The 25,227-nt window shown below is 50.1% G+C and overlaps 1 protein-coding gene across 4 annotated transcripts in view; it reads right to left on the bottom strand.

Moving 5' to 3' along the window:
* WDR25 (WD repeat domain 25) overlaps positions 1-25,227 on the bottom strand; it is a 145,778-nt gene that overhangs the window by 29,263 nt on the left and 91,288 nt on the right. For all 4 annotated transcript variants that reach the window (XR_009597271.1, XR_009597272.1, XM_027957401.3 and 1 more), the window contains exon 4: positions 16,040-16,170. Coding sequence is in view for 2 of the 4 variants with exons in the window: in XM_027957401.3 (XP_027813202.1) it covers positions 16,040-16,170 (131 nt within the window). In the remaining 2 variants the exon portion in view is untranslated. The remainder of the gene's footprint in view (positions 1-16,039; positions 16,171-25,227) is intronic.

Here is a 25,227-nt window from a genome sequence, read left to right as displayed (position 1 = left end):
GGTACACACTGGTCATCCCTTAGGGAAGGAAGCGGCCAGTGGAATCCAGAACCTGAAACCACACACACCCTTAGATCAAATCTGCATCCAGGGGGTCTCCCCTGGTGGTCCAGGGGTTAAGAATCCGCCTTCCAATGTGAACTGGTACAGCCACTCTGGAGAACAGTATCGAAGCTCCTCCAAAAACTAAAAGCAGAGCTACCATGCATGCGTGCTCAGTTACCTCAGGTGTGTCCAGCTCTGTACGACCCCGTGGACTACAGCCCGCCAGGCTCCTCTGTCCATGGGGTTCTCCAGGCAAGAATACTGGAGTGGGTTGCCATGCCTCGCTCCAGGGGATATTTCCAACCCAGGGAAGGGACTTGAGTCTCCTGCATTGCAGGTGGATTCTTTACCGCTGAGCCAGTGGGGAAGCCCAGAGCACCATTTGACTCTGCAATCCCACTCTTAGGCACATACCCAGAGAAAACCATGATCTGGAAGGACACATGGACCCCGACGCTCACTGCAGCACTGCTTACAATAGCCTAGACGTGGAGGCAGCCCAAACATCCGCTGACAGAGGAATGGATAAATAAGAAGTGCGGGCGGGCGTGCGGGCATGCGTGCGTGCGTGTGTGTGTGTGTGCGTGTCTGTGTGTGTGTCTGTGTGTGTGTGTGATGGAATATTACTCAGCCATTAAAAAGGATCCAGCCACGCATTTTGCAGCAACATGGATGGATCCAGAGACTGTCATCCTGAAATCCGATGGAGAAGGAGAAACATCATATGACATCCCTTATATGTAGAATCTTTTTAAAAAATGATACGAGTGAACTTACTTACAGAACAGAAGAGACTCACAGACTTGGAAAATGAGCTTACCATTGCTGGGGGAAAAGGGATAATTAGGGACTTGGGGAAGGTCATGTACACCCTGTTACATTTAAAATGGATAACCAACAAAGACCTACTGTATAGCACATGGAACTCTGCTCAACGGTTATGTGCCAGCCTGGATAGGAGCGGGGTTTGGGGGAGAATGGATACACGTATATGTTTGGCTGAGTCCCTTCACTGTTCACCTGAAATTACCACCACATGGTTAATCAGGTATATCCCAACAAAAATAAAAGGTTTAAAGAGAAAAAATAAAAAGAATCCACCTTCCAATGCAGGGGACGCAGGTTCAACCCCTGGTCAGGGAAGTAAGATCCCACATGACACGGGACAGCTCAGCCCGCGCACTCTGCAACCCATGTGCCGAAACTAGAGGGCTCACATGCCGCAGCTAAGCGCCCCGTGCCTGTCACAGCCAAATAAATATATTAAAAGTCTTTAAAGTCTGCATCTGGGGATTTACATACAGAGATGTTTACATCAGTGTTGTAGTAATGGAAATACTGGGAATATGATAAATACCCAATAATTAGAGGACTGGTTAAGTCCCTTATAGGATATTGGGTAACTATTAAAAAATTACATCATCCAAAAACTTTTTAACCATACAGAAACACTAACAATGTATTAAGCAGGGGAAAATCATCTAAAGATGTAAACATACGCATTAAAAAACTGGAAGGAAGGACCCCAACTGTCAACGGCGGTTCTCGGTGTGTTGAAATTGAATGGTTATCTTCCTCATTACAGTTTCCTATTTTCCGAGGAGGCTGCAAAGAGCGCAGATTACTTCCGTAATGAAAATGCACTTCCAGAGCACAGCCTCCCTCTCTGCTCTCTCGTCACAGGCACACCCGACGCCCTTTTCTGCCTCCACCGATGCACGCTGCTGGCATCCTGAGTCCCCGCCCCCAACAGCTCTCAGCCCTGGACCCAGCTCTCCTCCCAGGTCTCCGGCTGCTCCTTCACGAGCTCCTCGTCCTCTACCCTCTTTGGAAAATAACATGCCTACTCTTTTATTCTTAAGAGTAAATCCCATGCGTGGCAGACAAGTCAAATAGTCTGGGAAGGTGTGAAGTCCCCCAGGCATGTGAGGTGGTGGCTGTGGGGAGGGCTCGGGGAAGGCTGGGCACTCAGAGGCACAGCTGGTGGCCGAGGCAGGGCTGTCCTCACCAGGAAGGCAGGCCTGGACCTGCCCTCATGGGCAGTGTAGGGTCGGGAAGGGCTCTGAGCCCAGAGGTACACGGGTTTGGATTTGCGTTTCCCGAAGATGACCTTGCGGTGTGGAAGACAGAAGGGGTGGACGATGGGCAGTGCTGGGGTCCCCGGGGAAGAGGGTGAGGAGCCAACCTGGTGAGGATGAGAGACAGCAGGCGTAAGGGGAAGCGATGGGGCCGCAGCCGGCCCACCTGGGCCCTGGGTCATATCAGGAGGGAAAAGACCCTCCTTCCAGTGAGATCATCCCTGATGAAGGCAGGGCTGGGCCAGTGGAACACTGGCCGATTCCAACACTCAGCCACCCGCTGACCACGTGCTTGTGTGCAAAGACAACCTGCACGACCTCATGTGTCAGCCCCAGAGGAGGGAAGCGCAGGGTATGGTGGGGGGTGTGGGGGTGGCGAGGGGACAGCAGTCCTGAAGCTGCCACCGAGGTTTCCCACTTGGCCCAGCAACTCAGTGGATTAAAGATGCCAAGCGCAGGCGTGAGGCATTTCCTGTAGCTTCTTTGAATCCAGAAAACTAGGGAGATGGCCTACACATGATAGGTGCTTGGCAAATGTTCAGGGAATAAATGAATGAAACAAGCCAGATAACCAGACCTTTCTTTAAAAAAAAAAAAAAAAGTAAGTGACAGGCTATAATTAAAAACCGAGAAATCTGCGTGATGTGAAAAGGACATGCAGGGGGTGGTGAGGAGAGACGTCCACCATTCATCTCCTCCCTGAGTCCACGGGATGAGTGGACCACTCAGCACAGTCTAATTACAGGAGGCCCTGTGCCATTTCCTCCCTCACAGTCCACCGCCTTTCTCAGCTAGCGCGCTGGATCCGCAGACAGATACCAGGCAGGCTTCTCGTCAGGGCCGGTGGGGAAGGCTGTGGCCGCCGGCAGAGTGGGCCCACTGGCGGGGCTCACAGGACGTCCACGTGCCGAGAATGCACTGCAGTCAGCACAGCCCTCGGAGCGGGAACTTGGATCGCATGAACTTTAAGTCATAGAATCTCTGCAGAGTTTGGCTGCAGATTCACGAAGGTGGTTGTGATCATTTATTTGAGTAACACGGAGCCACTGACCCCATGCCAACAAGACGGGGTCTGGGGACATGATGCCAGGTTGGACGAGCCCTCACATTCCAGTGGAGCGGGAAGCTGATACTTGCCAAGAAGCTACAAGCCGCGACAAGGAAGGGAAGGGGGGCAGTGGGGCTTGAGGAAAAGGCCCTGGAGAGGACACAGCCGTGGACACCCGCAGGACAGGAGGCACTGGGCCAACGGAAGTGGGGACATTCAAAGCCAGGAGGAAAACACCCACCTGGGGCCACGTGGGGTCCAGCAAGCCCACCAGAACCCCTCGCCCCACTGATTACAACTAAAACTCTGGGGAAAATGCAGAAAGCAACTCCCCGAGGACTCTGAAAGTAAACATAAGCAAATAGACCCCAGAGAGAGGGCGAAACCTGCAGACATGACGAGCACAAAGGTGAGAAGCTATTTTCTTTTCCGGTTCTTTTTTTTTTTTCCCTTCTTATTTTCTCTAATAGCTTTGACATACGAGCAGGCCCTCAGTGGAGCTCTGGTGGCAGCTTCAAAATACACAAGTGAAAAAGGACAAGACTGAAAAGAGAAACACACGAACCCATGATTGTAGTTGGCAGCTTCAACACTCCTCTCCCAATAACTGAAAGAACAGGTAGACAAAAAAATCAGCCAGGATCTAGAAGAACTAACTGAACAATCCCTTCATCTAACTTAATCAAACTGTCATTTGCAGAACACCCCACCCAATAACAGCAAGACACACGTTCTTGCCAAGAGCATACGGAATAGTCAATGAAACAAAACATATTCTGGGACATGAAAGTATTGAAATCATACAAAGTATGGTTTCTGAGCATAACAGAATCAGTAAACAAGAAGTTAGTAACAGAAAGATAATCCCTATATATTTAGAGGCTAAGTTTTGTTGTTGTTGTTGTTTAGTTGCTAAGTCATGTCTGACTCTTTGCAACTGCATGGACTTCAGCCCATCAGGCTCTTTTGTCCATGTGATTCTCCAGGCAAGAAGACTGAGTAGGTTGCCATTTCCTTCTCCAGAGGATCTTCCTGACCCAGGGATCGAATCCGTGTCTCCCGCATTGGCAAGCAAACTCTTTACCTCCGAGCCACCAGGGAAGCCCAGAAGCTAAGTAACAAGTTCTAAATATCCCATATGTCAAAGAGGATGTTAAAACTAAGATTAGATAATATTTTTTAATTGCATGAAAACTTAAATGTTGCACATCAAGATTTGTGGAGTGCTCTTAGAGAGAAATGTATAGCATTCAAATGCTTATGTTAAAAAGGATTTTGAATCAATAATCTAAATTGCTGCCTTAAGAAATAAGAAGAGGAAGAGCAAATTAAACCCAAAGCAAGTAGAAGAAACTAAATCTCTAGCCACACTAAGAAAAAAAAAGGCATAAATATCCATATCAGGAATGAAAAAGACAGAACCTAAAGACATCAAAAAGGATAACAAAGGAATATTATGAACAAGTTGGGGCTTCCCTGGTGGCTCAGACAGTAAAGGATCTGCCTGCAATGCAGGAGACCCAGGTTCCATTCCTGGGTCGGAAAGATCCCCTAGAGAAGGGGATGGCTGCCCACTCCAGTATTCTTGCCTGGAGAATTCCATGGACAGAGGAGCCTGGCAGGCTACAGTCTACGGGGTTGCAAAGAGTCGGACACGACTGAGCCATCATCACTTTCACCTCATGAAAAAGTTTATGAAATTTGATAACATAGATGAAACAAACCAATTCTTTGAGAAACACAAACTACCAAAGCTCATTCATGAAGAAATACAGTCTGCACAGATCTATATAAAACCTGACGGAGAGGATTTCCCTGGAGGTCCAGCGGTAAGACTCTGAGCTCCCAGTGCAGGGGGCCCAGGTTCAATCCCTGTTCAAGGAAGTAGATCCCACATGCCACAACTATGAGTTAGTGCGCAGCAGCTAAATTATCTTGCATGCCACAACCAAGACTTGGCATAGAGAGATGGACAGACTTTCAGCAGTCCCCAGTGAGACACCACTTCACATCCACTGGGACAGAGATAAGCAAAAAGACTGATAACAAGGGAGGTGAGGACGGGAAAACTCAGAACCTTCCTTGGAATGAAAAATAGTGCAAACACTCTGGAAGACAGTCTGGCGGTTCTTCAAACTGTATGATTCTGTGTATACACAATGTCCAGAATAGGCGATCTACAGAGACATCTGGAGAAAACACTTGAGAGTCCCTTGGACAGCAAGGAGATCCAACCAGTCCATCCTAAAGGAAATCAACCCTGAATGTTCACTGGAAATACTGATGCTAAAGCTGAAGCTGCAGTACTTTGGCCCCCTGATGCAAAGAGCTGACTCACTGGAAAAGACCCTGATGCTGGGAAAGATTGAGGGCAGAAGAAGGGGGCAACAGAGGATGAGATGGCTGGATGGCATCACCGACTCAATGGACATGAGTTTGGGCAAGCTCTGGGAGATGGTGAAGGACAGAGCAGCCTGGCGTGCTGCAGTTGATGGGGTCGCAAAGAGTCAAACACGACTTAGCATCTTAGCGACTCAACAACAGAGACAGAAGGTAGACCGACGGTTACCAGAGGAGCTGGGGTGACTGCTGAAGGGCACAGGGCTTCTTTCTGAGGTGATGAAAATGTTCTGAATTGGCTGTCGTGATGGTTGAGTAGTTCTGTAAATATACTAAAAACAAATGAGTCCCGTGCTATACATGAAGGCATCTGTGAATTTCATTTCAGCAAAGCCACCACCAAAAAATTTTAATAAGTATTTCAAGTACATTAAGACAAAGAATAACTAGGGCATCAAACCTATGATTTTTTTGGATGCTATTAGTTACGGCAAGCTAAAATAAGTGTTTAAGTAAAACAAAAACTGTGAATCAATTTCATATACATATTAAATTTTTTTAAATCTCGAAAAAATATCTCAAGGGAGAGATGTTCAGTGTATGTAACACAGCTTATTTCAGTGATAAAATGAATTGCAAAGGACATACACATTTATATATATAATCATTACAAATTTCATGAAAATATTAAATTTTTTAAAATCTCAAGGACAGGTGTTCAGGGTATGAAACACAGCTTCTTTTAGTGGCAAAATGAGCTACAAAGGACACACACTGACATTATGTAAATACTGTATTTCCGTCATCACTACAGGTCCATTCAGAATCTGCTTTCTATTTTTTGACAGCACTACTGCAGCTTTAAGAGCCCGAGTGCTCACATGGGGACAGGGCCCTCCCGAGTAGCACCTTCTCCCGTGGACACACACTGAGCTCCCAGGGGCAGGTCCCATTTCAGACTTTTAACCAGCGTCTGCTTGGCACCCCGAGGAAAGTGCTGCTGAGTGAAGGTGAAGAGAAGGATCTGGCTGGGGGCAGTCTCTGAGATTCTGGACCCCAGGAACCCTTTCTCCAGCTTTGCCCAAGATTTTGGATGACCCAGGAGACAAGGGGAACTCCCCAGCCGCTTAAGGTAGCCGGTGAGGCCCACAGGTCCACCAACACCAAAGAAATGGCCCTTCTCGGCCCTTCTTCCAGATGCTGAGCTCCTGGCTCTGGGACGATGCCTGGTGTCCAGCGGGGGCTCAGTTACTGAAGTGTGTCCTCCTCCTGCTGTAGGAAGAGGCAGAATTCAGAATAAGATCCGGGTGCAGATGCAAGTTGGAGAAGGCAATGACACCCCACTCCAGTACTCTTGCCTGGAAAATCCCATGGATGGAGGAGTCTAAAGGCTGCAGTCCATGGGGTCACTAAGAGTCAGACACGACTGAGCGACTTCACTTTCACTTTTCACTTTCATGCCTTGGAGAAGGAAATGGCAACCCACTCCAGTGTTCTTGTCTGGAGAATCCCAGGGACGGGGGAACCTGGTGGGTTGCCGTCTATGGGGTCACACAGAGTCGGACACGACTGAAGTGACTTAGCAGCAGCAGCAGAGCAGCAGCAAATTCAAGTCCGCAGTGGCTGCAGACTCCTGCCCTGAAAGCTGGACCTTCCAGGACTGGTTTCCTCGTCCACACGTGGGGCACAATGCCCACATGGAGATGCTGGGCTTGTGACTTCTGACCTGAGGCCACAGGGCCCTGCACTCTCCACTTCACAGCTGGGTCCTCTGACACCAGGCACTAGGCTGCAAGCGGCAGGGCTGAGCGGGCATCTGAACTCAAGGGCTGCCCTGTGTAGGCTTCCCTAGGACCCAAGTGCCTGGCTCTCACTGCCAAAGCTTTCCTTACATGCCAGACTGACGCTTCACTCAACCTGTGAACAGGAGGACCTGCTATGGTGTGGAAGTCCAGGCTCTGGGTCCAGGTCCTACCCCACTATCAACCGGCCCTATGCTGGCACCTCTGTGAACCTCAGGCTCCCTGCCAGGGGGACAGGGTGACAACAGTGCCTGGCACGCCTCCCAGGATTGCTGTGTTGCTATGGGTGGCACAAGGGGCGGGCCCATCACAGAGTCAGCCGGGCAGTGACTGCCCAGTCCACACCACCGTATGTAGGGGCTAGGAGGCTGCAAGGCTGAGCGCTCCCCACTGCCACTGGACAGACGAGGCTGTGACCACCTCCCCTCGGTGCCAGGCTGCCCACGCCCCTTCCCCACCTCCGCCTCCTCCTTTATCTCCCGCTCTCATCTGCATAAGAAAGTTTGGTTTGAGGCAAAACTTAGTCAGAACTGCACAAGTACAAAGAATCCAAATAAAAAGACTTTTTAACATTAAGCTGATGAAAGAGACAAATGGAGAGTAATCAAAACCTCATTAGGACAAATAAGCAACCATCCTGCAACACCGCAAAAATGGACAGCGCCCAGAACCCAGAGCCAAGGGCACTGCGTCTCCCAGGCAGCTGCCCTCGTGGGAGCCAACACTTCAGGATGCTCTCACCGGCCCGGCAGACACCCTGCACAACACCATTTGGGGTTCAGGATTCTCACTGATGCACCCAAATCCTGGCTCCCAGGATGGTGGTTCACAACTCCAGCTCTGCATTAGAATCACTTGCAAAGTTTTCAAAATGCTGGACGCAGAGACCACCTGCAGAGGGGCTGGGTCTCCTCTAAGGTTCTGGGTGCTCTGACCACCAGGTCAGCCAGTGAAGACCAGCAACCACTGGCTGAGTGACCGGCTGGTTCATCCCCCCACCCCTGTCCAGGGCACGATGCCCATGGTGGGCACCTAAGAAGAGCGTGTTAACAGATGCTAGCTCAACTTCCAATTCAACTGGGAGGGCTCATCACGTGCGATTTTTGTTTTCAATTGGTCTTGATTTAGGCCGTTAGTCATTCCTGCGACAATTCCTTCCCATCCGCCCAGCACTCGGCCAGGCGCTGGGAATACAGCAGAAGTGAGCAAATTCCTGCCCTCAGGGAGTCTACGCTCTGCAGGGAAAGTGCACCAGAGTAAGAGGCTCTGACAAGGGGCAGAGATGAGATTCCAGGCGGATGGGAAGGCTGGTCCAGAGCACTGCACTGCCCACCCCTTCACACTGTCACCTGCCTGAGGACACATACCTGCAGTGGGTCTGGGACAAAACTCCAGAAGGAGGTCAAGACACCAGTTCAAGATCTGCAAGTCAAGACGGCCCTTTACAAACTTAAAAAGAAAGAAAGGAAAGGGGCTCTCCCGGTGGTTCAGTGCTTAAGATACAAGGGACACTGGTTTGATCCCTCATCTGCGAAGATCCCACGTGCCAAAGGGCAACTAAACCCCAGCGCCACAACTACTGAAGCCCACATGCCCCAGAGCCTGTGCTCCGCAACAAGAGGGGCCACTGCAAAGAGAAGCCCTCCCGTCACAACTAGAGAGGAGCCCCCAGCCAGAGAAAGCCCGCGAGCACAGCGATGAAGACCCAGCAAAGCCAAAAATAAAGCTGTATTTAAAAAAAAATTTTTTTTTTTTTTAAAAAAAGAAAGAAAATCTGTAGAACAAGCATGGAAGATTGATGATTCAGGTCAGACCAACACTAGAACAAAACTGTGCGGGCCTGTCGGAGCGGATCTCATCCTGAGAATTACCCGAGCAGGTGCAGTCAGTGTTTTTGAGGCCCAGTGGGGGCCTGAGTGCACCTGAGGCTCCTTCTTGGGCACAAAGTCCAACAATGCATCAAAGCCAGCTCAGACCCAGCCCACCCGGGGTTGGCCCTGCTTGCAGAAGGGAAGAGAACTGGGGCAGAGGCCGGGCTCCCAGTTCCGGGAGCCACGTGTCCTAGATTCTCCAGGCCTGCTCCAGTTTGCAGCGCCAGGACCTGCTCAGCTGAGAGGTAATTTGCTGAGGTTGGAGTTCCATAATTTACTCTTGTAAAAAGGATGATTCACTAAAGCAGTTCAGTTCAGTCGCTCAGTCGTGTCGGACTCCCCACGACCCCATGGACTGCAGCACGCCAGGCTTCCCTTTCCATCACCAACTCCCAGAGCTTACTCAAACTCATGTCCACTGAGTCGGTGATGCCATCCAACCGTCTCATCCTCTGTCGTCCCCTTCTCCTCCTGCCTTCAATCCTTCCCAGCATCAGGGTCTTTTCCAATGAGTCAGCTCTTCACAGCAGGTGGCCAAAGGATTGGAGTTTCAGTTTCAGCATCAGTCCTTCCAGTGAATATTCAGGACTGATTTCCTTTAGGATCAACCAGTTAGATCTTTTGAACTGTGGTGTTGGAGAAGACTCTTGAGAGTCCCTTGGACAGTAAGGAGATCAAACCAGTCCATCCTAAAGGAAATCAATCCTGAATATTCATTGGAAGGACTGATGCTGAAGATGAAGTTCCAATACTTTGACCACCTGATGTGAAGAGCCAACTATTGGAAAAGACCCTGATGCTGGGAAGGATTGAGGGCAAGAGGAGAAGGGGGTGGCAGAGGACAATATGGTTGGATGGCAGCATCGACTCAGCGGGCTTGAGTTTGAGCAAACTATGAGACATAGCGACGGACAGGGAAGCCTGGAGTGCTGCAGCCCATAGGGTCGCAAAGTGTCCGACACGACTGAGCGACTGAGACAGCAACTCACAACAGCAGTCCCCAGGGTGATGATTTCTGGGGCTGAGGCCTTTGTGAGGTAATTAGGTCTGGATCCTAGATAGCATATTCAAAAGCAGAGACATTACTTTGCCGACTAAGGTCCGTCTAGTCAAGGCTATGGTTTTTCCAGTAGTCATGGATGGATGTGAGAGTTGGACTATGAAGAAGGCTGAGCGCCGAAGAATTGATGCTTTTGAACTGTGGTGTTGGAGAAGACTCTTGAGAGTCCCTTGGACTGCAAGGAGATCCAACCAGTCCATCCTAAAGGATATCAGTCCTGAATATTCATTGGAAGGACTGATGCTAAAGCTGAAACTCCAGTACTTTGGCCACCTCATGTGAAGAGCTGACTCACTGGAAAAGACTCTGATGCTGGGAGGGATTGGGGGCAGGAGGAGAAGGGGACGACAGAGGATGAGATGGTTGGATGGCATCACTGACTCGATGGACATGACTTTGAATGAACTCCAGGAGTTGGTGATGGACAGGGAGGCCTGGCATGCTGCGATTCATGGGGTCACAAGGAGGCGGACACGACTGAGTGACTGAACTGAACTGAACTGAAAGTCATAAAGGTGGAGGGCCCATGGTGACAACAGTGGCCTTAAAAGGGGTGATGAGATCAGAGGTTGCCTGCTCTCCATCTGTGTGGACACAGCAAGACAAGAGCTATCTACCAGCCCAGAGGAGACCCCTCACCAGAACGCAACCACACTGACACCCTGATCTTGGAGTCCAGGCTCCGGAACCATGAGAAATAAGCATCTGCTGTCTAAGCCCACGGGTTGCAGTGCTTTGTTCCAGCAGTCTGAGCTGACTAAGACATCATCCTGCGGAAACAGAATCCGCATCCTAATGAGAGCCCCGGGTGCTCTCCTACGTAGGGGAGAGTTGACAGGCCTGCTGCAGAGATGACCTCCTGCCGCTCCTTTCCTGCATCACTGGGGAAACCCTATGGAGGGAAGCTTTCGCCTAGAGATTCACCTATAATCAGCCAGCTAAGCAAGTGGGAGAGGGAGGCTGGGAGCCCAGGTCTCATGGAGCTCAGGCCAATAAGTTCTGGCAGCCCATCGGGGCTCTGACTCCCACAGTAACACAAAGGTAAGGCCACGGACATCTTGGGTTCCAGACTATACCCACATTTGGGCAGACTGTCAGGAGACAAAAAGCATCAGAAAATCCCATGCTGGCAGCATGGAGCCAGCGCCAATAAGCAGGCTCAGAGGGCTAGTGCGGAACACAGCCTGCCGACCAGCCGGAAATGAAGTCAGGCACTTTGCAGAGATGAGGGATGTGCTCTGATCATCAAACCTGAGTGGAGAGAGATCGGCAAAGAAGAGAGAGAGAAGCCAAATCACCCATTTGCTGTAATGAACTGGCCCAGAATCCTGACATTGATCATGCAGCTTAGCTTAAGGAATCATTAAAGTCTATGGCTGGAAAGCAGTTTTAATGTCATCTGTTCCAACTGCTCCTTGGGCCTGGTAGGAGGCTGTCTGGCCCTGCTGTCACGCTCCAACGGTGGGATCAGCCGTGGCCTTAGACAACCTACACCTCACCTTCAAAACGCGGACTTGCTTTAACCCAGTAATCTGAATTCTGGGGCCCAAGCTGCAGGCGATAAACTGCAAGTGTGGAAAGCACTAGACGCACAAATGCACCTGACAGTAGAATGTACAATACAGCAGACGGGTGCGGTTTGCCTGGGGATGGTAACAGGGAGGGAGGACGACCCGCATGCCCGACTGAGGCACGGTTCTCTGGAAACAACGTTCCGTGTGCACACGATTTCCACAGGGTCCCCATAAAAGGGTGAGGCACAGGGGGGCCCACCTGGTCAGCCAGGTCAGAGGGATCAGCTGCGACCAGACGTGGAGTAACAGACGCCACAGCCTGACCCATCTTGGCAGGGGTCAGCCAAATCGTAACTATGCTGGCTCTGTGGACCATGCAGTCTTCGGTTCAACAACCCAGCTCTTGCTGCTATGGTGTGAAAGCTGCTGTAGCTGCTATGCAAGTGAATGACCAGAACTGTGTTCCAATAAAACTTTATTTACAGACACAGGAAGTATGCCAGACTTAGCCCTAAGGCTTCAGCTGGTCGACCCCTCATCACCACCTACTAGCTTCAAATGGCAAACCGAAGGAAAGCAAATGTCCTCCAAACCAACCTCAGGAAATGGTTTAATAAGCTGAACCACTTGAAATATATTCATTTGATCCATATTTATTGAGCGCTTGCTGTGTCAGACACGCATTCTCAGTACCGAGGATGAGGCGAGGAGCAAACCAGCCAGGCGTGCGGTGTCCGAGGGATGTACTGGAAATCTACAAGAACTCATCTCACTGTAAGGAAAACCCTTAGAATGCTGTGTGAAATGTGTGAAGCGAAATACAAAACTGTATAAGAATAAGACCAATCAACGTTTAAAAAACACACAGTGGAAAAGAACACTGAAGTTAAAAAAAAACAGGCCCATGTTACAACGTTCACCTTCATCTGGCTCAGCCACCCCTTCTATTTCTAGTTTCTAATTTTTCCATATAAAATCACATATTATATGAAATAATAAGGTCCTTCCCATGTCCTTTTCATATTTATTTATTTGGCTAAATCAGATCTTAGTTGACGGCACATGGAATATTTAGCTGTGGCATGTGGGATCTAATTCCTTGACCAGGGATGGAACCTGGGCCCCCGGCATTGGGAGCACCAGGGAAGTCCCCTTCCCATGATTTTTAGAAGAGGAAATCTGTCATGATTTTAAGGTAAAGTCTGCGTACCCCCTGCAGTTTTCCTGGCTGTCCCTGAAGGCAGTAAGAGCCACACTGCTCAGCCCTAGGTGTCTGCACACTCGCCAGGCAGGGCTGGAGAGTTCAGCACGCTGGACAGAGCCCCAGGCCCCGTGGGAGTGCAGCAGGACTGCTGAGAGCCACCTTAGGCGGGCAACCTTGCCTCTCCTCTCTGGCCCTCCCACTGGATCCACAGGAGGCGCTTGGGCCACACCTCTCAGAGGAAACATTCACTGAAGTGGGAGAGAGAGTGATCCCCTGAGTCTGGCTGATGCAAATGGAACGAGCCCTGTGACCCAGCGAGGAGGACAGGGGTTCGGATTGTTAGGAAAAAGGAAGCAAAAAGAAACACTGCGCGGCCCCATTACCCACGTTACTAGCTTGGGAGAGGACTGGCAAACATGCCAATACCAGTCACAGCAACATCTGCTCCTAATTGCTTCTCCCCTAGCATTCTCAGAGCACATCAGCTGGCGTCTGCCCTGGGAGAAAATCCGGTATTTTTAACAAAGTCTTAAATCAGATGGCGTCCTTGATGAGTAATTTCTTACGTGGTTAGTCTTCGGGGCTAAAAACAGTAAGCGCACCTCCGAGGGACGTGGCCGTCAGCAGGGGCTGGGTGACCATGAGGCCCAGCTTCAAACGGCATGACTAAGAGTTTCCAACTCCAACAGCACTTCCCAGTGTTTTCTTTCATTCACCATGTATTTATAGCCCAAACATGAGTGTTCCAGTGCTTTCATAAGCCCACGTGTCCACTTCTTTATGGGTAGCTTTTCTCTCTTTTCCAAATATTTTTGTTTAAAAAAAAAAAAAGTCTCTTTGTAAAAGAAAAAAATGTATTTTTTTTTTCTTTTAAAAAAAGAGTACATCTCTCTATGTCTAATTTTCCCCCCTCCGTGTGAGGCACAATCCTGTAAGCAAGATACATATGGATGGAACATCCTGTCCTCTTGAAGGAAACTGTTTCTGGTTTTAGGTTCTCCTCAAAACACCAGCATCCCCCGTCCACAGCCTGGTGGGAGAGCACCTTCCTGCAGCTACTAATCCAAAGCACCAGCCTGCCTTCTGAGTCCAGCACTGGAGACCTCACCCCACCACCTTCCATCCCAGCTGTTCGGAAAGGCCTCTGCTCAGCGCAGACCTGCGGAGGCTGCTGCACCTGCCAGGACAGGGATGCCTTTAGGCAGTGGCTTTGATGCTGCACCTTCAGCACAGGACCATCAACTCCCCTGGATCCCAGCTGGAGAACGGCAGTCTCTGACATTCCACACCCTCTTCTTTTAAGATCAAGATCGACGCACGTTTCATCATCAATGACCCTGCAGCATTTGAGAGATTCGGTGCCTCCTTCGGACCAAGGGCATTGCTTCTCAGGGCTTGAAACAGACATCCTGGAACCACTGGCTCCTCAGAGGCAGGAGCACTCAGGCTCTTCCTCACTGCCCCTCCCTGAGCCCTTCCTCAGTCTTGATCCTGGCCCCCTCTGCTCACAAACCTCCCATGGCTCCCCACTGCTGATCCAAATCCAGATGCAGAGCGTTAAAAGTCTCTCTGCCCACCTGTCCCACTGCCCACCTGTCCCACTGCCTGGGGCCCATTCCCAGCTGTGTCACTGGGGAGCAGGTCACTGGCCCTGTCCAAACCTTTTATCTCCCACAGTCTGTATGGTTGCCTCCACCTGCTCATTCAGGCAACCAAGATCTGCTGAATGCCTACCACATGCCAGGCACTGGTCTAGCAGCTGAAGTCAGCAGCAAACGAAACAGACAGAAACCACTCCCCCCACCCGAAGATTACATTCACAGGGAGGGACACAGACAAAGACACACGTACAGCCATAGCGCGTGGATGATGATGAATGATACAGAGAGAAGTGAGGTGTGCGGGGGTCTAGTGAATGCCAGGGCTGCCCGGCACCTGGTCCAGGAAGGCCTTCCTGCAGAGGCAGCATTTGAGCAGGACCCTGGAGGAAGGAGGGTGGGAACCTCTCCACAGAAAACCAGGAGGGCGCACTGCAGGCAGAAAGAGCAAGGGTGCCAAGGGCCTGAGGCAGGAGTGTGCCGGTGTGCTCCAGGGATGGCTAGGAGGCTGGTGGGGCCGGAGCTGCAGAGAAGGGGCTGACGGGAGACTATGAGGCCTTGGGGCCACCGCAGGGACACAGCCCTTACTGCAAGTGAGACCTGAGCCTGGACGGTGCTGACCGCAAGAGTGACACGTGGACTTTCGCTGTCGCGGGCCACCCTGGCTGCTGTGTTGAGAACACACTGTAAGCGGCCGGGGCTGGTGCGGGTGGGGTGGTGTTGCCGGGAAGACATTTATCAGAAACGAAAGTGCTGCCACTACCCAAGCAGGAGACAAGGGCGGTTTAAAACCACAGTTACAAATGGATCTGCTGATGGTTCGGGTGGCAGGGGATGAGGGCAGGGGCAGAGAGTGTGATGATTCTGATGGGTTTGGCCGGAGCAACCGGAAGGATGGAGATGCCATGTCGTAAGTGAGGGAAGCAACAGGAGCAGCAGGTTGCGGTAACGGATGGGACTGGACAATCGCTTCTCTATGGGACCGATGGGGACTAGCCTTTAAGCCCCGAAGGCAACACAGTCTCCTCTGTGAAGCCGTCTTTGCCCTGAGCTGAAAGCTCACCCTCTCTGAATGCCGGCCCCGCCCCAAGCCCCCTCCCCTCACGCACACACATACACACACACGTGCACACACAAAGAGCACTCCTCCGCACCACTGATCTGTATCCACATATTACTCCCTTGAGTAATCCAAGGCTGATTCACTTTCTAACATCCGGAAGCATCTGCACACAGTAGGCACTCCACAAATATTTTTAGCAACATGCTTGCAGAGAACTGCACCTACGAAGCTTTAATATCTAATGACTCAAGACTGTTCTTTCAAAACATCTAAAAATTATGCTTTGCACTGATTACATATTAAGTGGTAATTATTCCATCTCGAGGGTCCTATATATAGATGCTGACCCGCCCCCAATCATTCAAATTGTCAAGGAAGCTCTCCTGGAAAGGCTAAGTGAGGAAGGTGGGTGTTACCTTGCTGGTCCTTATGTCCCAAGCTTTCATTTCAGAGCTGAAGCCGCCACATACAAAAACACTGTGGTCTCTCGGATGGAACTTCAAGGTAGTGATCCTAAAGTCACTTTGGCCGCTGAATAGCTGGGTTCCTACAACACACAAAACGAAGAGAGTCAGAAAATACTCAGATCACAAACTAAATATCTTAAAACTAAGACGCCACCTGGTACAGAGCCACAGAACGCAGCCGCCTGGGCACAGGCGGCCAGTGGAGAATTTCCGGAAACACAGCCCGTGTAGCATCCGCCCCCACTCTCAGGCCACCTGAGAGCCTCTACAAGCTCAACCCCACCGCACCCCCACCGCAGGGATGAGCAGCATGCCTGAATCCACCAACACCACCTTTTAGGTGTGCAGTAAACCCATGCGCATCAACCCAGTTAAAGCACATGTCAACCCTAAACCCACTTCGCAGCTTGAAGAAACCAAGGCTCAGGAAGACTGAATCACAGCTCCAAAGCAACACAATTAATACCATAGATTACTCATCTGGAGGTGTAAAAACCAAGAGCAGGATGAGCCAAAGTGATTCTTCTTAGGATCAGCACCTTACAACCACACCCTTACGGCTTGCAATAGGATGCGGTGGGTGGGGTTTGCAGTAGAGTGTGGCAGGTAGGGTGCCATCAGACCCTTAGTGATCAATGAGAGTGTGACATCACAGTGACTCAGGACACAGGTTGGAGGAAAGGGGTGTGGACCACCTTTTCTGCCATGATACTGCGATCAAGCACTCCCAGGCATAGTGCAAATGTCTGCCTGTATGCATGTAACTCTGCTGTGGAAAATATCTTCTTTATCACCGAGATTGCTCAGAGAGAGGTAAGCCATAAAGAAAGTGAAAGTGAAGTCGCTCAGTCGTGTCCGACTCTTTGCGACCCCATGGACTGTAGCCTACCAGGCTTCTCCGTCCATGGGATTCTCCAGGCAAGAATACTAGACTGGGTTACCATTTCCTTCTCTAGGGGATCTTCCCGACCCAGGGACTGAACCCGGGTCTCTCACATTGGAGGCAGACGCTTTAACCTCTGAGCCAACAGGAAAACCCAAAAAATGCCAGAATTGTCGATCATTTAGAACAGGTTAGACGTGGGGCACGTGGGGAACGGAACTTCTGCGCTGAGCCAAGGTATGTTGGCCTCCAAAGCCAGCGTGCCTTCCTCTGCACAGTGCCAGAGCCCAAGAGGGGCATCCTTGACAGCCTTTGGCCCTCGGAAACCCTCCCCTGGACTGAGGTGGTGGGCAGTTTGGGACCTAAGAAGCCGGACGCCAGTGCCCTGCCAAGATCTCAAGCAGAGTCTCCTCGCACAGGAACCCAGGTGTGTGCTGGGCCCACGGATTTAGAAAGCACTTCCGGAAGGCCACCTGGCTTTGCGTTCAGGACCATACCTAATTAAATGCTCCACCAGCTCACCAGGTGAGGAGATAAAAGTCATCAACTGGTGCTCATGACAGTTACAGCAGAATTCTTGATAAAGCCAATTTGCCTAGGTCATTGGTCTGCAAACTTGTCTGACAGCACAGGAGATAGCCTTAGGCATATGATGCCAACATGGGTATATTTATTTAATGAATAAGTGACACAGTGTGCTACTGTACCAATGTATTATGAATATAAAAACAATTACCAAAAAATAAAAGATGATTTTGAGACAAGGATAAAAGGACAAAATAACCCATATTTTAAAACACACTTTAATATGCCATTTACTAAGAGTACCAACAAACCTCTTGGAAATTATTAAACCAAATGAGTTGCGATATTTTTAGTAAGAGCAGCAGGACTATCCTTACTTCCATTTTTGTAATGTAGGGACCTTTCATTGACTCGGGGACTTGACAGCAGCTCAGTTACAGCCTCAGTTTAGATACCAAAGTCTGCCAGAGCCCCAAAAGCCTCCTTCCAGAGATTCGAGGAACCAGAATGGAAGACACTTACTGCTAGAAACGGGAGAGACATTTCCCACTTTCTTCTACCACTGATGAACATTTTGCTAATGAAGCTCCATTTCCCCTAATGCCAAATAATGGCCCCTGCAACTAATCTTTAACAACCCAATTCACAATCCACTGAAATTTTCATTTACAGGATTCTAGAGCAGATTAGAAAAACACTGTTCCTGGGTTAAGAGTGCAAAAATCTAAGTTTTTAATAGGGGATACATTCACATCATTTGGGGCAACAAAAATTACAGAATAATACAAATGATTAAAAACATCTGTTTTCAAAATGTCCTCTCCATGGTACAAATTTTTTGGAAAGAGGCTACTCTCTTGTTCTTTGTTAAAGTATCACCTTTACCTTGATGGATGATTAAGCATGTTGATTTTTCTTTTTTTCCCTGAATATCTTCTAAGGGCCTAGAGTTGGCAGTCATTTGTCATCAGAGGAAATTCTGGAAACACTTGACTTTTTGCAAATGCAGACTCTATGCCTCCTTAAGCTCAGTAAGCCCTTCCACTATTTTGCTACAAAATGCAACGCACAAAGATTTCCGTGGTCGCCGTGTGTCACCACGACGTGCTGTCAAGGGCTGGCCAGTTGGGATCGCACTGCTGATTATGGTGAAGGGACCATAAACAGCAGCCTCGCTGTCCAACCCGAGGAGACCAGTCAAGGCAAATACGGTTCTCTGCCTGGTGCCACGCTGAAAAGCCATTTACAACTGGGACTGTAAATAGCACTGTGGCAAGAAAGACAATGCTGGGAACTTGTTCTTGACTCACAGGAATATTAAAGAAGGATGGACGTGAACAAAGATGGGAAGACGTGATTCGCCCAAGGAAATGCGTTGTTCGAGGCATAGTAAGATAACTTCTTAAATTTCACTGATATTGCTGTCTTAATACTGCTTTTCTAATAAATAGCTCCCCTGCGAAGCGTCAGGAAGATGAACAGACTTGTAGTGTTCTGGGTGCCGTGCCCCTTTCATTAGCTCAAAAGACAAGCAACTCTCCCAAGTTAACCAAAAAAATTGCTTCCCGGGGAATGAATCTCTTTGGAAACCTATTACTTCTTGTTCTTCCTCTTTCTTTTGCTTTCCCAAAACCTGTCTGGAACCCAAACTCTTCCTCGCCTTTCTGCTACAGTTGAAACCAAGTCAGAAAACCAAGGTCAGAAGCCAAGTGTGGGACTTCCCTGATGGTCCAGGGACAAAGACACAGGGCACAGCCCCAGGGCAGGCGGCCCAGGTTTGACCCCACATTCTGCAAACTGAGAGTCTGCATGCCACAAGTCAAGATCCTGCGTGCCGCCACGAAGACTGAAAGATCCCACATGCCGCAACCAAGAGCCCGCGCAGCCAAGTACACAAATTAAAAAGATGAAAGAAAGAAGCCCAGCATTTAGGAGCCCAGTTAGCAGGCTCCCTTCCCAGGAAGGATGGAGCGGAGGCTACCAGCCTGTGCACCCCAGGGATGGTCTTTGCGCCTGCAGCGCTGGCCTCAGGAGCCTCGCTCCAGCCAAGGGGCTGGGGGAATCCCATGGGGACTCGGGGAAGGCAATCATCACGTTCCCTTGTCGGAAAAGGAGCCTACAGGTGCCGCTGCAGCCCCCACAACTCGAGAAGGCCCCAGCAGGCCACAAGTCTTCTCTTCAGACAGAAACAACTGCGCCTAATGCCAACTTCTTGCCCATTTGCAATTCACTGCCAACCCTTAGGTCCAAAAGGAAAAACAAACTATCTGCCTGGAGGAAGAAAAAATCCCCACTGTTCCTTGGACCATATCATATAACCATATGCTTATTTCAGGAAAGGCAGTGAATTAGCCATGTTCTTTTAAAAAGTGTAGTGATACAGTCTTGCCAGCAATGGGGCGGCAGGGGTGGGGGTGGGGAGGGGGGCAGGGAGAGGAGAGGAAAAGTGAAAGTCAAGCTGCTACAAGATAATGACTGAACATTTTTGCTGGGGAAAAAAAAAATGTATTTGACTATGTTATTCCTCTTCCATTCCCTAAAGAGACTGAGACAGAATCTATGTCTTTTAAGAACTAAAATTTTCCAGTTAGAAGACAAGCCATAATTTATATCTTTTTTCCCTACTTTAACTTGTAATAACTCGGCCTCTGCTGTATTTTCTTTGTTAAAAGGGACCAAAACTAAAAAATGTTTCCATTTTTCAATAAGCTTCAGTTCAGTTCATCTCATTCACTCAGTCGTGTCCGACTCTTTGCAACCCCATGGACAGCAGCACTCCAGGCCTCCCTGTCCATCATCAACTCCTGGAGTTCACTCAAACTCATATCCATCGAGTTGGTCATCCAGCCATCTCATCCTCTGTTGTCCCCTTCTCCTCCTGCCCCCAATCCCTCCCAGCATCAGGGTCTTTTCCAGTGAGTCAACTCTTCGCATGAGGTGGCCAAAGTACTGGAGTTTCAGCTTTAGCATCATTCCTTCCAAAGAAATCCCAGGGCTGATCTCCTTCAGAATGGACTGGTTGGATCTCCTTGCAGTCCAAGGGACCCTCAAGAGTCTTCTCCAACACCACAGTTCAAAAGCATCAATTCTTCGGCACTCAGCCTTCTTCACAGTCCAACTCTCACATCCATACATGACCACAGGAAAAACCATAGCCTTGACTAGACGGACCTTTGTTGACAAAGTAAAGTCTCTGCTTTTCAATATGCTATCTAGGTTGGTCATAACTTTCCTTCCAAGGAGTAAGCGTCTTTTAATTTCATGACTGCAATCACCATCTGCAGTGATTTTGGAGCCCCCCAAAATAAAGTCTGACACTTTTTCTACTGTTTCCCCATCTATTTCCCATGAAGTGATGGGACCAGATGCCATGATCTTCGTTTTCTGAATGTTGAGCTTTAAGCCAACTTTTTCACTCTCCTCTTTCACTTTCATCAAGAGGCTTTTGAGTTCCTCTTCACTTTCTGCCATAAGGGTAGTATCATCTGCATAGCTGAGGTTATTGCTATTTCTCCTGCCCATCTTGATTCCAGCTTGTGCTTCTTCCAGCCCAGCATTTCTCATGGTGTACTCTGTACATAAGTTAAATAAGCAGGGTGACAATATACAGCCTTAATGTACTCCTTTTCCTATTTGGAACCAGTCTGTTGTTCCATGTCCAGTTCTAACTGTTGCTTCCTGACCTGCATATAGGTTTCTCAGGAGGCAGGTCAGGTGGTCTGGTATTCCCATCTCTTTCAGAATTTTCCACAGTTTACTGCGATCCACACAGTCAAAGGCTTTGGCATAGTCAATAAACCAGAAAGAGATGTTTTTCTGGAACTCTCTTGCTTTTAACATGATCCAGCGGATGTTGGCAATTTGATCTCTGGTTCCTCTGCCTTTTCTAAAACCAGCTTGGACATCTGGAAGTTCATGGTTCACGTACTGCTGAAGCCTGGCTTGGAGAATTTTGAGCATTACTTTACTAGCATGTGAGATGAGTGCAATTGTGTGGTAGTTTGAGCATTCTTTGGCATTGCCTTTCTTTAGGATTGGAATGAAAACTGACCTTTTCTAGTCTGGTGGCCACTGCTGAGTTTTCCAAATTTGCTGGCATATTGAGTGCAGCACTTTCACAGCTTACAGATCCCTAATTTTCAAGAGACACAACCTAAGGAGGTCTGGGGAGAGGCTGTAACTCAGTCAGGACCCCAGCAACCTGTGCAAAGCAAGAGGTGATACTGAGGAGGGGTTGAGGGTCACACAGACCTGGGTCTCATCCCAGCTCTATCACTTTCAGGAGAGCAACCCTGGGCAGGCCCCTTCTCCATGGGATCACGTGCCCTCAAACACACACGTCTGTTGGGAGGGCAGTAAGCAGAGTGGTATGGAGAGGATTCTAGAAGGCCCAGCAGACAGCAAACAACAAAGGGAAACTCTTACTGTTTGAAGACAACTAAGCCTCAAATTATTGAATTCATCCTTAGCTAAACTGAAAGCTAAAACCAAGGGATATGAGTTTTCAACAGCAGGAGACTTGAGAGATTACTGACTTAAGTTTTTGTTCTGAGGCTATGAGAATACGATGCCCCGGGCTGGCCTTTACATTTTCTTAAAGAGATATGGATAAGGCTGGCAAATATTTATCAGACACTGTCTTGAAGGTGAGAGCCATGACGGAAGCAGAGGTCCTGGCCTGTCACATGTGCTCCTGCACTGAAACTTCTCAGAAATGGAGCGGCATAGTTATCAGATCCCCTCCCGGGGCCATGAGACTCTGAGCACGACGCTTGGTTGTGTACAACCTCTAACCGTGAGACACATCTGACTTGTTTACATGTACGTTATGGAAAATTCCACTACTTCACTGTATGCTGCTTATAAGAAACTGAGTTTTAAAATATTTAATCCACTAACACTGACATTATTGATCTTGTTCTAATGAACTCGACCAGTATAAGCACTGTTCAGACCCTCTTGGAGTTGGGAAAAATCACTTCTTTTCCTCCGTGAATCGATAATGATACAAATAAACTATAAATCGCCGTTAAAGCAAAAACATGTTGAAAACAGAACGCAGAAATGCAATCTGTTCTCTCGACACTCCTGTTGCCGCCAGCGCGCCGTCACCAATATTGCTGTGACGAGGCAGCTGGTAACGCTGGCCGGGGTCCTCCTCAGGGAGCCCCCATCCCCCTTTCTCAGAGAGAGACACTGAGCTCCCCGAGGTGACCACCCGCGCGGCTGGCCAACACTATCTGTCCACCCAAAAGCCTACCATGTGGGGCCCTTTCGGCATGAGGGCTCCAGGGCCCTGAGGGGCCTCTCCAGCCCCTCAGTAGGTCTGCACCCCAGCCCAGGTCCTGGCACGTAACAACTCAGGTGAAACCCAAGCCTGGGTCCCCAAGAGACTGCAGGGAAATTCAGGCCCTCTTCTCAGGGGAGGGGGCCCCTGCCTGGGGCGTGCATGGGTCCCACTACAACTCTGTGAGGACCTGTTTCACAGCAGGGTGCACTGAGGACAGAGAGGGGACATCACACAAACCGGTCACGCTGGGACAGAGGCTGGACCCAAGCGACCCCGGGGCCCAGCCAGCTGCACCCCGCCTCGCCCGCCCACGGGCGCGCCATGACCTTTCCTTCTCCTGGGCTCTGCGTGCACATCGCGGGCTGGGGAGCAGGCCACGGAGACGTTGACAAGGGATTGGCTGCGGCTACCGGCTGCGGGTGATGGAGCTCGTGTTCCCAGGCAGGCGGCATATGACTCATTCCACTAAAATCAATATCGTTACACTCATCCTCTGGGAAGTATTCAGCCAGCTGTAAATTTAACCATCCTGACTCAAAGTTAACGAGAGCAGGAGCTTGCTAACTTTCAGATCAAACTCCGCAGATCAGAAACAAGGGCTGCCTTGGGCAAGCCGAGCTGAGTCCTGGGGAGGGGTCCAAGCCACAGTCAGACAGGCCCACATCTGCACACTCTCCACGGATAAGCTGGAGGCCCCTGGATCAGCTGGCAATCCTCTTGGATCTGTGGGCTCCCGGTACAAGGAATCAGGATAACAGATCTGACCTTCAGAGGCTGTTCTGAGAATTAGAGAGAATGCAGGTAAGACAGAGAGCCCCAGACAAACGATAGGCCTGTAGACAGTAGCTGCAGCAGCAGTCGTCGTAGTAACAGAAGAAATGGCAGTAGTTGTAGAACTTTCTCTTACATCAAGCTTGGCCACTGCGTTTAATTAACTGGACAGGGCTGCATTTTCCAAACTTAAAAAAAAAAAATAGTTCTCCACTTGCAGAAAGAAAGGGTCCATCCCAAAGGTATAACTCGAGTTGGTTTTCTGGGACTCGGAGTCACCGCCGGGACATGAACAAGCCATGACCGTGTTTGTGCTCCGGGGTCAATCAATGGAGGTCATCCTACCTGCAAAGGAAGCCAATCTGCAGGGCAACTGCAATTAGACGCCCACAGAGATAAAGCCACCACTGCTGTGCAATAACGGCAATGAATGAAATAGCACCGTTGATTAAAAGCCACCTTTGATTTATCCAGAGGGTTGGCATGAGCTTAACTAGCGGATGACAAGATGAACGTCTGTGGAGGCGGGGAGGGGCCTCAGAGGCACATTCCAAGTGTGAGATACGGGGCTGGCGGGGGCCTGCTCAAGCTTGGCAGCATCCGATTTCGTATATGTCCACAGTTAGGGTCGGCTTCTCACCCCAAAGCTGTGTGGAAAGAAGGGGAGAAATTAAGGTTGGGACTGGAGAGAGATACTCCTGCTAGCAGAAGAGAAGAGCGTGGGCGGGAACGGGGACAGGTGCCTGGATCGGGGGGGCACAGCCTCCATGTCCGGGTCTAGGGCCAGAAGAGTGATGACGCGAATGTGCCCGCACCCTCGGGAGCGCCGCATCCATGCCCACTGGCAGAGGCCGTCCTGCTCTCCACGGGCACGGGGGGATCGCTTAACCAGGGCCCTCTGAGATGCTCTAGAAAACAGTCAAGGTGCTGAAAAGCCGGGGACAGACACACCCAGGCCCCTCGGGGCAGCGCCGCTCTGCAGGCTGTGGCCCCACAGGGAGCCTCCCCTTGGGCCCCTGCTCCAGAGCTGAGCGAGCCCCTGACACTCTCCTCGGGTCTTTTAATTTGGAGGCTTCTCACCCCTTCCTCTGCAAGTGTTCTAAAATCATCAGGGCAAACACTCCTGCTGGAATGCTGGCTGTCGATAGCCAGAGAAGCATCATGCAGCCAGTCACTTCATCAGAGGGATGAGTCCGGATCCGTCTGGGCGCGGCTCCTGCCCAGAGGCCCGCACCCCCCCACCCACCCCCACCCCGAGTTATCTTCCACTCGGCAGGTGGGGAGCCGGCTGCCCGGGAGAGGGCCAAGCAGGCTCTCCTGGACTCAGTTTACACAAACTGTTGGCCCGCAGCCCAGAAACAGACGTGGTGAGAGCACCCACTCCTGCCCTTCAACCGCCAAAGCCTCTGCCAGTCTCATGGGTTGGAGCTGAACCCCAGTTCTGTCACTGCAGGTCACCAAACACACCAGGCCTCGGTGTCTGAGTCAATGAAATGGCGATAAAAATATCTCACTGACCGGCTAGTGTGGAGACTAAATACATAATAAGCAGAGGGCCTACTATCCACTTATTCATTTCAGCTTGATACAGGCCAAACAGGGTGCCGGAAACCAGGGCTAGAGGGCCCGTGGCCTGGTCCACCATGAGCGCCTGGCCACTTTGCCATT

This window comes from Ovis aries, chromosome 18, assembly GCF_016772045.2.
Source record: "Ovis aries strain OAR_USU_Benz2616 breed Rambouillet chromosome 18, ARS-UI_Ramb_v3.0, whole genome shotgun sequence".
NCBI lineage: Eukaryota > Metazoa > Chordata > Mammalia > Artiodactyla > Bovidae > Ovis > Ovis aries.
This window is presented reverse-complemented; position numbering and strand designations above follow the sequence as displayed.